Below are 12,900 nucleotides of genomic sequence, written 5' to 3' on the forward strand. Positions count from 1 at the left end.
ATCACCCTCACAAGGCTACAAACGGGCTAGTAATGGTGGATAAAATGTCAGGGTGGCCAGAGGCTTTCCCATGCAGGTATGTGGGTGCAATAACTACTGCAAAAAAGGTCATGTTTGAGGTCATCCCCCATTTTGGGATACTAGAACTTATAGGCTCAGATAACGGCCCTCATCAGGACAGGGAGAAGATGGAATGAAAACAAAGGCTGGGGAAGAGCAGAGCAGCCAAGTGCTTATAACATAGCTAGGAAATGCCAGAAAGAGATAGAATCCAAGCTTCGAGTTATTTAAGCACTGAAGTGCGGGTGATCTGAAGCTCGTAGATGGGGTTGTGAAAGCTGCCATGGCCCAGCGCCGCCTCCCTGTTTTGCTGTTCAGAGACTGTGATGCTTGAGGGAGAGAGAGGTCCAAGCAGGCGGTAGAGGGCTTCCCAGCATTTCTTGGACTAAGTTAAGTTCCACACAGGGATGAAAGGCCTTTGTTTCTCTGCTCTATTATTATGATTGATTATTATGCTTGCACTGTGTTTATAATCTGAAGTATTCAGCTTGTTTATATTTTACTTTCTGAACATCGTAGTGTAAGCCTGCTGCAGTAATTGAAACATGCATTTTGGTGCTCAGTAAATCAAAGCTTATCTGAAGTATTCAGCTTGTTTATATTTTACTTTCTGAACATCGTAGTGTGAGCCTGCTGCAGTAATTGAAACATGCATTTTGGTGCTCAGTAAATCAAAGCTTATCTGAAGTATTCAGCTTGTTTATATTTTACTTTCTGAACATCGTAGTGTGAGCCTGCTGCAGTAATTGAAACATGCATTTTGGTGTGCAGTAAATCAAAGCTTATCTGAAGTATTCAACTCATTTATATTTTGCTTCCTGAACATAGTAGAGTGATGTATTTTGGTATACAGTTAATCAAAGCTTATATCTGTCAATGAACTCTTTGCTTATATATATATATATATATATATATATATACACACATACATACATAGATGCTCTTTGTAGTGTACTTATATATAAATAGATGCTTTTCATTGCTATTCTTATTCTACTATTGTTAATGTGCTAAATGCCTACATTTACCTGAAATTCTAGTAAAGCTAAATTGTGTTCATAATTGGCGTGTGGTCCTTCATTGAGTGTCCTTATTGACTTATACTGAACAGGTGTCAACCAGTCACCTGGATAAGACAGTTTTTATGCCAACTTTGATTGAAAGTGTACCAGGCCCCAGCACTAGTGTTCTTTCCCAAAATCTGTACCTTTGTTTCTACAATTGCCACACCCCTGGCACACAGTTAAGCCCCTTGTAAAAGGTACCCATGGTACCAGGGACCCTGTGGCCAGGGAAGGTCCCCAAGGGCTGCAGAATGTATTATGCCACTCTAGGGGACCCGTCACCAAGCACATGTACACTGCCCTTGCAGCTTGTGTGTGCTGGTGGGGAGAAAAAGGCAAAGTTGACAAGGCACCCCTCTCAGGGTCCCATGACCACAAACCACTGCCTGTAGCATAGTTAAGTCACCCTTTTAGCACGTCTTACAGCCCAAAGGCAGGGTGCACTATACCACAGGTGAGGGCACAGCTGCATGAGCAATATGCCCCTACAGTGTCTAAGTCCATTCTTAGACACTGTAAGTGCAGTGCAGCCATATTCAGTATATGGTCTGGGAGTTTGTAATTACGAACTCCACAGCTCCATAATGGCTTCACTGAATATTGGGAAGTTTGAGATCAAACTTCTCAGCACAATAAATTAACACTGATTCCAGTGTGGGATTTAGTGAAAAATGCATCCAGAGGGCATCTTAGAGATGCCCCCTGTATGTTATCCAAACTGCCAGTGCAAGACTGACCGGTCGGTGCCAACCTGCCACTTTCAGACAAGTTTTTGACCATATGGAGTGAGAGCCTTTGTGCTCTCTGTGGTTAGAAACAAAGCCTGTCCTGGGTTGAGGTGCTTCACACCTCCCCCCTCCAGGAACTCTAACACCTGGCGGTGAGCCTCAAAGGCTCAGGCCTCGTGTTACAGTGCCCCAGGGCACCCCAGCTAGTGGAGTTTCCCGCCTCCTGGACAAAGCCACACTTCTGGCAGAAACTCCGGCAGGAAAATTAGGGAAACCAGGGAGGAGTGACCACCCCAGCTAGGATCACCCCTAAGTTGTCCAGAGCTCAGGTGACCCCCTCCCTGCAGAATCCCCCATCTTGAGTTGGAGGGCAGGGACCAATAGGGTTAGTATTGTGTCCCCCTCCCCAAAGGGATGGACACAAGAAGGGTGTAGCCACCCTCAGGGGCAGTAGCCATTGGCTACTGCCCTCTGACCCCCGTAACTCCCCTAAATCCAGAATTTAAGGGCTCCCCTGAACCCAAGTCATCAGATTCCTTGTGCCTGACAAGAAGGACTGCTTAGCTGAAACCCCAAGCAAAGAAGAAGGAAGACAACAACTGCTTTGTGCCCCAGCCCTACCAGCCTGTCTCCTGCTTCAAAGAACCTGCAAAAGAACAGTGACGCATCCAACAGGACCAGCGGCCTCTGCCAAGTTCCAGAGGTCTGCTCTGCACCCAAAAGGACCAAGAACTCCTGTGGATAGCAGCCCTGTCCAAGAAGAAACAACAACCAAGGACTCCAGCACCACTCCAAAAGCGTGAGTCTTGACCACACTGTACTCCACGCCCACGGCTTGTGTCCAGGTGGACCAACCAGCTAGAGAGGATCCCCAGACGATTGCAATTGAGTGCCCTCCCTGGGTTGCCCTCTCCACCCCTCCACGATGACTCCTGCAGAGGGAATCCAAAGGAGCCCCCGACCCCAAAAGCTACGGACAAAGATATCCGACGCCTAAAGACCCACTACACCCGCAGCCCCCAGGCCTTGGAGAACCCGACCTCTGGTGCAGCAACATTCAACAGGCAGCCCTCCTCCCTGTCCAGCCTGTGGTTTGCCCGAGATTACCCCCTGGACCTCGCCTGCAGCCTCTGAGTGACCCTTGGGGTCCCCTCATAGAAAATCTTTGGAGACCCGACAACTTGTTTTCACCCTGCATCCAGCCGCCCTAGCGCTGCTGAGGGTGTATGTATGGTGCCTACTTGTGGCACAGGCTCCTTTGGCTCAGAGGGCAGAATTGAAAGGAAAAATTAAATGAAATATAAAACTTCTGTGTAATGAACTGTTGGACCCTGTTACAGTGAACCTGTTGAACTCTTGACTTAACTTTTGGTACTGTGACCAAATGAACTTTTGACTACGTGTGTATCTGCACACACCTGCTCCTGGCTCTTCTCTACCTGCCTTGGGCCCTGGGAGACCAAAGGGTTCAGCAGGTGTAGGACAGCTTGGAATGTGGTTTGAGTCAGATCAGACCAATAGCAGGCTCTGGGGTCTCTCAAGGGTCATGGGAAAATGCCAGAGCCCATCTCTCTGTTACTCTTGTTACTAAGATATATATGATTGGAACTGTCTCCTTCAACATTCCTACCCACCATAGGTAACCTGCAAAAAATCTATAAATGCGTGCTTGACGAAACACTGTGTGACACGCTCTCTGAACTTTACTGAGTGCGTTAACCCACATTGTACAATGCAATAAACTTATGACACTTTTTAACCAAGACACCTTGCCTGTGGTTGATTGGCCAGCACCCAGGTTGAAACGGCGATATTATGATTACACTCAGTCTGGTGACAATTTAGTAGTGTTAGAATTTAGGACTGCCTGGTGCACTGTCTACGGGGGGTCCCATGACGGGACGGGAACCGCCACTTGGCCGCTCCGCGGTCAAAAGACCGCGGAGGCCATTCTGGCTTTCCTGCTGGGCCGGCGGGTGCCCGCCAAAGGAGCGCCCGCCAGCCCAGCGGGAAAGGCCCTGCAACAATGAAGCCGGCTCCGAATGGAGCCGGCGGAGTTGCAGGGGTGCGACGGGTGCAGTTGCACCTGTCGCGATTTTCACTGTCTGCAATGCAGACAGTGAAAATCTTTATGGGGCCCTGTTAGGGGGCCCCTGCACTGCCCATGCCAGTGGCATGGGCAGTGCAGGGGCCTCCAGGGGCCCCACAACACCCGTTCCCGCCATCCTGGTTCTGGCGGTGAAAACCGCCAGAAACAGGCTGGCTGGAAGGGGGTCGGAACCCCATGGCGGCGCTGCATGCAGCGCCGCCATGGAGGATTCTCCCAGCCGGGGGTAATCCGGCAGGAAACCGCCAGACCCGGCTGGGGGACCGCGGCTTGCGGTGCTTCAGCCGGCCTCCACCCTGGCGGTCATAGACCGCCAGGGTCAGAATGAGGCCCAAAGTTTGGCAAGTCTGCAGTTTGAACGGGGTCTTTTCCTGCCAGCCGCTGGGGACTGTGGTAATCAGCATCCCAGAAGCGCCAGGTAAGATTTACCCTCTTGTGGCATCTCCAAACTTTCTTTTCTTTGAAAGATATTTTTATTGTGTTTTTTCATAGCAAACAACAGATATAGCAGAAGAGGCCGTTGCGACAGAAAACGGAAATGAAACAAGAAATTAGAAAGGAGTACAGTAGTATAATCAAAATACAAATAAAGTCTCATGCAACCAATAGCTAGGCGAAAGAGTGAAAGTTAATGAAAAAGACAGGATGCTACTATATGTATTCCATTGTATGACTAGTGGGGGGGGGGGTGTGTGGTTAACAAGAAGTGGGAGATATGGGGAATATTTGCAGGGGTTGGCAGCGGCAAGCATGTGGTTGCAGGGAGGTGATGGGGGAATTGTTGGTAAAGGCATATGGTAAAGGTTTATGCCTTATCAGACTGAGATCAGGTAGGTCAGATGGTATGATGGAGGGAGGGTGGGTGGGGAAGGCAAAGAGCAGCCTTTCCTGGTTCCTGCTCCTACATTAGGGCAGTAGCAGGCGGGTGGCAGTCTAAAGCAAAGAGTTAGTTATGGCAGTCTAGAGCAATGAGTTACCTATGTGGTGTCTAGAGTGTGTGTCACATTTTGGGTATTGGAGCATTCACTGCGTGGGGGTTCATCTTGTTCGACTACCTGGAGGAACTGAGTATATAATGTGGCTCATTATGTAGAGATGGGACGTTTGCGGAGATGTCTTACCTCTTCACAGCAAAGGGTGTTTTCCTTGACTCTACCACATTTGCACAGTACCAGGCCGTCTCTGAGGGGGCTGTCAGTGATTTCCAGTGAAGAATGGGTGTTCCCTTGGCTAGACAGAGTGACAGCGCAGCAAATCGGACATGCACTTTATATTGCTTTCTGTGCTTGAAGATATTCGGGGCTGTCACCTCCCAGGCGCAGAGATCCGGTAGTTCTGTGACCTCCTACAAAATGTTATGTACTGCTTGCTAGTAGTGTGGCAGGGCTTGGCATGACCACAGCAAATGCATAAGATTCGCATTTGGCGTGTGACATCGGAGGCAGTTCACCTGTGCATTTGGGTAACAGCGGTTCAGTTGTGCAGGGGAAAGATAAGCTCAGAGTAGTATGAAGAATTGACTATTTATAAAACAGGAGTTATGTGAAACCTGTTTGGGGTGTTCTAGTGCCTGCGACCACCCTTTTCATCCTCTCACTTGTGTTGTAGTGTAGTAAGTGAGGTGTTTGTGAGCTCATCAATGGTTTTTATAAAGGAGTACTGCATGTAATACTGGGTAGGTAGGAGGTTCAATGTCAGGTGAGCCCTATAGGAATGAGAAGGTGGCATGGAGGCAGTGGTGGTGAAGAAATTGTCTAGGGGAAGGCTATACTCCGCAGACAGCTATTCAAGGTTGATTAAGTGGCCCTACAAATATAGGTCATCCACCATGGTTACCCACTGATCAGGCTAGTGCTGCAGGGCTCTAGTTGTGTAACTAACCAGGAAATGAGGGAGGCCGACCAAAGGCAGGGATGGCGTATATATGGGAGTTCCAGTTGTGAGGCGGGAAATGCAGAGCATACAAGAATGGCCCGTGCAAGAGGGTGGGGTGGGGGGGGGGGGCAACAGGCTTAGGTAAAAGTTACCTGCAGAAGGTAGCTACGGGAATGGGTCCTTGTTCACTGGTAGCCTCCCCCACATGTCTCTGTGCTGTCCAGCATTAGAGCCATTGTAGTTGGGCAGCTAGGAAATATGTTTTGCAGGAGGAGGCACTGAGTCCTCCATGCCCCACAAGGAGTTGGAGCTTTTTAAGGGTGATGCAGCGTCGCCCACTACCCCATTTAAATGTACCCAGGAGTGAGTCAAGCTTGGTGAAGAATGCCTCCCGAGATATCACAAGTAAGTTTGCAAAGAAATATAAGAGGTGGGGCAGGAGGACCATTTTTGCCAGTGCAATCTTTCCGATCGGGGCCAATGTTAATGGTTTCAAGAAGCGTACCAGAGGACAGATTCCAGCTAAGGCCTTGCAACTATCTCCCTCAGAGATCAGATGGGAGTGATATAGGTCACCCCTAAATAACTGATTGCCTTGTGGCACCAGGGAAGTTGCTTCCACAAGGCATGAGACATGTACGAGATGATCTGGATAAAGGTTAGAATGCTGATTTTTCCAATTAACACAGAGCCCTGCTGCCGCGGCAAAAGCGGTGAGGGTTTCATGAATAGGGGAGAGGGCAGCTGTTCCATACTGGAGGCAGAGCAAGAGATCGTCCGCATATGAAGATACAGTGTGTGCTCTGTCTACCAGGGGTATGCCCAATCTCGACCATCTCTTTGTAGTCTTATAGCTAGGGGTTCAGTTATCATTGCAAACAATAGTGCAGAGAGTGAGTATCTCAGTCTGGTGCCGAAGTAAAGCTTCCTGGGCGAATCCAAGAAGGCGGGTTGGTATAAAAGAGTTTGGTATAAACTAACAATCTTTTCCCTGTGCCCATGTGTGCTAGCACCTGGAAAAAACACTCCCAGGACAGTGTATTGAACACCTTCTCCAAATCCAATGTGAGACAGGCCTCTAATGGATAGCGGCCTTGTACGCATCCTGTACGTGAAAATGGTGCTGTATATTCTGGAAAGTGCTCCGACCTGGGATAAACTCATTCTGCTCCATGTGAATTAGTTCAGAGCGGATCTGAGCAGATCTGGCTGCTAGGACTTTCTCCAGGATTTTATAATCTGCTTCGGGATGACAATTGGGCAGTAGGACCCAGGGAGCATGGGGTCTTTATGAGAATTGAAGATCATGACTAAGAGGGACTCACAGAGCGTGTGGGAGCTCACCCAGTCGAAGGGTTGCCTCAAACATTTCTGTAAGGTGAGGGGCAAGGGATGTGGAGAACTGTGCGTAGTATTCGAGGGGTAACCTGTCTAGTCCTGGGAATTAATTCTGCCATAGCTCCTTAATGGCCTGAGCGATCTCAGGTGTTGTTATTGCCACGTAAAGGGCAAGCCTATGCAGGTATGCACGGCAGGGGAATGTCCCTTAGGAATTTGGATAATGCATTGAGGATGTGGATTGTTGGTGTCTTATAGAGGGAAGTGTAGAATGTGTGGAATGCTTGTAGTATCTCATCTTGTGTGTGTTTCCAAACTTTCTTAACAGTAATACTTCTACTTTAGCTGCTCCAGCTTCAAAGACAGAGCTGACAGGATTAACTCAGGGCAATATGTAAAATATTTATGTAAAACCAAAACAGTTATAAAGTCTAAATACAATACATTAAAAATCCCATACTGAATCAACATATTGAGCACAATATGATAAACAAAATGACACCAAACAACAAACATCCAACAAGAGGAACCACAGAGATGATTTGTTAAAGTTTTAAGTAGGAATAGCGCCAACAAGCAGAAAGTGGCAATGATAATTAATAGTCAAAGGAGACCTGGACCTAAGTGTAATTAGACATTGATCACAAACTAATACAAGAACAAGGGTTGTCCTCCTAAAAGAAATTCCCTTCTGTAATTAGTCTTTAAGGCCCAATCCACCACAGAAGCACGCCTGTAAAGCCCTCAGAACCTTACGAAAGACACTTAAGAGTGTCACAGGGTGTAGGGTGGAGGCTAAACAGCATGGTCCAGTCCAGGTCCAGTGCCAATGACCAGCTGGGCAATTGCAGGAAAGGTCTCTTCTAGCTTGCTGCATTCCTGTAGCTTGAACACGTCAGCCTTAAGACCCTTGGAGTGCACGTCTTTGTCTTGGGTACAAGCGGGGCAGCCGGTTCAGTCCTTTAGGGCTCTTCCCAGGTTACAGACATCAGGTTCAGTCCTCTTCTGATCTTCCTCAGGTCTAGGAGTGTTCTGAAGTGGTTGCCTCAAGGTGGTACATTTATGCCTGGCATGAGCTAGTGGGTGGGAATCCCCTTGGTATGCTCTAACCAAAAAGGGCAAAGGTTCCTGGGGGTAATCCTACCAACTTTAGGCATCTTTAAAATGCTGAAATGTTTCAGCCACCCCAAACTTAGGCTCTGAGGGATGGTAATCTTAGCATCCTCCCATATCTAACACTAAAATCCCATTTAGGACCGTCAGTGTACCCACAAACCAAGATACAGACATCTGGTTGAACAAACCAGCAACCAGACAGTGGATACATAATGATTGTTTTGGTATCCTGTATCCTTTCCATTCAAGTGTACCCCCATTGTTTATACGTTAAAAAAATAAACAAAAAAAACAGCAAACCTCTCGAGCAGGATTTGACACTGTAAAGTCCAAAAGAGGTCCACTGGGACTGGAGCCTGCCTAGCTGGGAAAACAAAAGAAGGGCCCACTGCCTATCACAGGGGAGGATTCTAAGTCAATCCAGTTACTGGGCCCAAACCCACTAGTTATCCTGCCTGTCAAGGGAACACCACCAACTCCCCACACCCAGATCTTTGTTCTCTGCTCTGAAAGCAGTTTTCATACCTATTGAATTGCCACTTCCTGGCTGGCAGAAGTGAGAAAGTAAATGCAAATTTAGCCTCCAGGAACTTCAGGCAAGGAAAAGGTAACTCTCTAAAAATTGTTTTTCCTTAATAGTTATTACAAATTTAACTTTACCACTCAATTGGATTTTAATAACTATTAATATTGTTTGTTTAATTATCTGTCTGGCTAGTCCCATTCCTGAGACACATTATTAAGATTTTTAATCTGTTCTGTTTTTCTACAAGGAGAAGTGTTGCACAATGGTTAGAGCGCCAGACCCTGATGCAGAGATCTGGCCCGGGACCAGGGTTCAATTCCCGCCTCAGCAGGTCTTGGGCTCAATTCCCTTGGACCAGATAATTCTCGCCTCGTGCCTAATCTAATTAATGGGTCCCACTCTGTAACTCTGGGCAATAGCTTGCTTAATCTCCACAACGGTCCTGACAGCGCTTGGATGCCTGGCTTCACCCTGGGGCTTGTCCAGGAGTGGGCGCCTCACAGGGAAAAGCCAGGAAGGGTTCCACAGCGGTATGCGTACAGCGCCTTGAGACTCTAAAGGGTGAAAAAAAGCAAAGTTTACGTTTACATAGGACAGCAAGACTTGCCACAGTAAAAGTAGCATGTGGGTGCTAGTCACTGGACATGATGACATGAAATTTCTACATGCCTACTTTAAAATACCATTGACCCTACCTCCTAGGCGAGAAAGCAACCATGGGGTAACTTATCAATATTTAAAACTGAGATTCTGACCCGACAAAAGGGTTTATTTTTATAGGTTGAATTACAGTTTTCTACTGCTACAGCCAGGCTACACTGGTATGGCTAAACCATGTTTTTACTGACCCTTTAGTACATGGCAAAATAGGTGCTGCAGTTCACTGGTGGCATTTAACTTCCAGGTCCTGAGCATGACTTTTCCTAAAGGGATACACAATGAGAAGGCTAGTGTCTGACGAATTTACAATGTGAGGAATTTGCAAGCGGCAGTAGCCATCAGAATGATTTATGCATGCATATGCAGTAGCATCGCAAGGAGCTGTATATCAAAACAGCTATATGAGCAATTTCAATCTCACCACTGGGTGGCAGAGATATTCAAAGGAGGAGAATGGCAAAGATCAAGAATTTAACAGAATTATCAGGATGCTAATACCGAAGGCTCACCGTGACCAACATGCCAAGGTCATTACTCTGCATCAACCAGTTCTCACACCCTCAGCAAGTTTTTTAATGCCTCAAATGACCCTGGGTCAGTTCTCCTTCACACAACTTCCTACCAGTAGAACAATTGTTGAAGCCAAATGCTGACACAGTCTCCTACGACAACCACACATCAACATATAACATTTCATATCCAGTGATGCTTGTAATATCCAGTCAGACCATGATAAACACTTAACTCAGTGCACACCTGGAAACAAATAATCTCCTTAGTGACTTTCAGTCTGGGTTAGGCCCCCATGACAATACTAAGAGATCCCCATGGGTCATACAAGCTAAGCATTAATAAAGAATGTTTAACCATGATTAAGGCAGTTAAGTTTGCCATGCACAGTACACCACAGTGGCTCAGGGGTGTGCCTTGATTCTTCTGAACTCTTAGATGTGTTCTACACTGTTGACTGCACAGTAAGCTTGAGACGTATTTGCAACCAACAGCAGTGCTGGAGGAATGGTCGTCCAATGGTTAAACTCCTTCCTGTCCAACATGTTTCACCAAATAAAACTGTCCACCAACATTACAAGTGGTATTTCACAAGGGACATTTTTGTGTGAGACCCTCTTTAAAGTCTTCATAGTATCACTCACAAACATTTGTGGTAATTTTACCATGGGGTTCAATTGTATGTTGGGAACACCATATTCACATCAAACGTTTCGATTAACCCAATGTGTTTTAAGCCTTTGACTGCCTAGAACGATTTCAAAGATGGATGCACTAGAATTGGATCTTTCCAGCGTTTCGATGACTGACTTCCTACTATTAGGCCCTGCTTACCACACATCACTTCGATATGACTGAGGCAGCCCCTGAACGCTCTCAGAAAGTCTGTAACATAGGAGTCGCTGTCAATGCAAACCTGTCAATTACATCATATATAAACAGCATCCCTGAAAACTCATCTTATCACTTGTGTGTCCTATCCAGAATACTGCCTCTCCTCTTTTCTCAAAAGGTCACCCATCAGAAAATATGTCCAAAATCGACAGCTGAAACATTGTCTGTGGTGCCCACATGGAAAGACAATGATTTATCTCTTAAGAGTATAAAAGTGCAAAATAATGCCTTGTCTTAGGTCTGAAGTGAACTGACTATTTTGTCTTCAGTGAAGTCATTCCACTGGCTCATGACCAAACAAAGGAACAAGTTCAAGACATTATGCACTATGCGTGAAGCACTCTCTGGATATGAACCATAAATGCACCATGTGGCACCAGTCTCTTAATGATGGCTCCACACTAGCTAGACAGATTTCTATGGTCATTCAGTCAATGCAGACTGTACATGCAACAACACCTAAAGGTTTTAGTGGGAAGACCACTAAAGCACAATCCTAATGTAAAAGACTATTTACTACAAAACTGATACATATATCTTCTTTTACATCTGACAATTTTTTTAGATTAAGGAAATCACAGAAAACTCTTGCCTTTGGACAACATTATAGCTGCCCAATCTGGCTCCAATGATCTGCTCCATTTAAATGTAATGTCATTGTTAAGTTGAAGGAGACTTTCTTCAATCGCATTGGAATCTCCTTCCCCTTAAACTTGCAAAACGCACTTTAGGGGCTTTCGGACATTGCAGGCACCATACAAAAATGTAAAAAATAAATAATTAAAAGATAATGCTAGTACATCCATACAGTTAAAGATTTATATACTGAAACAAACAATTCTTGCCAACACAACAGGCAAATAAATGAATAAACAAGCAACATAAAGTAATACCTTGCTTCCCAAATATTTAGTCCTAATTTTAGACACTTCAAAATACAAAAAAGGCAAAACCTCACAAATGTCTCCATGACTGACAACGTATTAGTATCATGAGAATTTACCTTGTGTATTGTCAGAGCACAAGTCTTCTTAAACAGGGCTTCTACATCCCTGTATTCGTTTGTCTGTGGTAATATTGGTACCAAATTTACCTTGTCTGCAGTCACCGATTCCCAATATGCAGGGATATCATTTCCTCCTAGGTAGAAAAAAAAATGACCCACAAAGCTGATGATCATAAGCTTACACAATTATCTTTATTCGTAAAACCTATGTCAATTTAAGTGAAGTTCACATTTGTCAAACATACAAATATCCTCGTCATCAAGAGCATTTCTGGACAGGAACTAATTATATAGGTTACCATAGCCATAGTCAGATTTGAGCAAGGGCTTCAAGGCAAATGTGTGGACCATTTTCAAAGAGGAAAGTAGTCTGATAGGTAAGTCAGTACTGCACAACAATTCTGTTGCAAAGCAAAAACGGTCAACACTTGAGTGTCTTGTTTATATAACTCAAAGGTTGTTAACAAATATGAGCTTGAAACTTGGTGATGTATTGTTCTGATGTAAGGGTTAACGGAAAATTGGGCTCTGGAGTTATTGCTCTGAGGGATAGTGATCCTCTACCCTCACATGACTCCACACGTTTGGGGAGGATAAGATAAGGGTTAATCTGAGGGCGGTGAAATCAAGGCCATGGTTCCAGATACTTTTCAGGGCGGTCATATCATGTTCTATGACTCTTCTACACCTTTGTGCTCTTCTGACCTTGTTTTGTAAAGGGACTGCTTCATGTTTCAACTTAATTTCATGTACATATCCCTTCAACTCTCCCATCTTTTCCCTGAATACTCTTTTTGCCCCCATTAGAATTTCCTCAAGTATAGGGTATTCAACAACCATTACCCGAGTGGGTGCCTAGGATTTATGATAGTGTGGAAATCATAATGATGAACCACCCTAAAACCGGCGGTCTTAATTCAGCCATGTACACCTTACCCTTTATGTGTGTGCCTTTGAAGGTGATATTCACAATCAAGTATCCTATAATGACAACCTGTTCTCCTTGGTACCCACCA

The 12,900-nt window shown here is 45.6% G+C and overlaps 1 protein-coding gene across 2 annotated transcripts in view; it reads right to left on the bottom strand.

Annotated features, from left to right (window-relative positions):
* The window catches only part of LOC138284950 (protein mono-ADP-ribosyltransferase PARP14-like), a 1,156,311-nt gene that overhangs the window by 205,867 nt on the left and 937,544 nt on the right, over positions 1-12,900 (bottom strand). For both annotated transcript variants that reach the window (XM_069224299.1, XM_069224298.1), the window contains exon 16: positions 11,882-12,018. In XM_069224299.1, coding sequence (XP_069080400.1) covers positions 11,882-12,018 — 137 coding nt within the window. The remainder of the gene's footprint in view (positions 1-11,881; positions 12,019-12,900) is intronic.

Source organism: Pleurodeles waltl, chromosome 3_1, assembly GCF_031143425.1.
Source record: "Pleurodeles waltl isolate 20211129_DDA chromosome 3_1, aPleWal1.hap1.20221129, whole genome shotgun sequence".
NCBI classification, from domain to species: Eukaryota; Metazoa; Chordata; class Amphibia; order Caudata; family Salamandridae; genus Pleurodeles; species Pleurodeles waltl.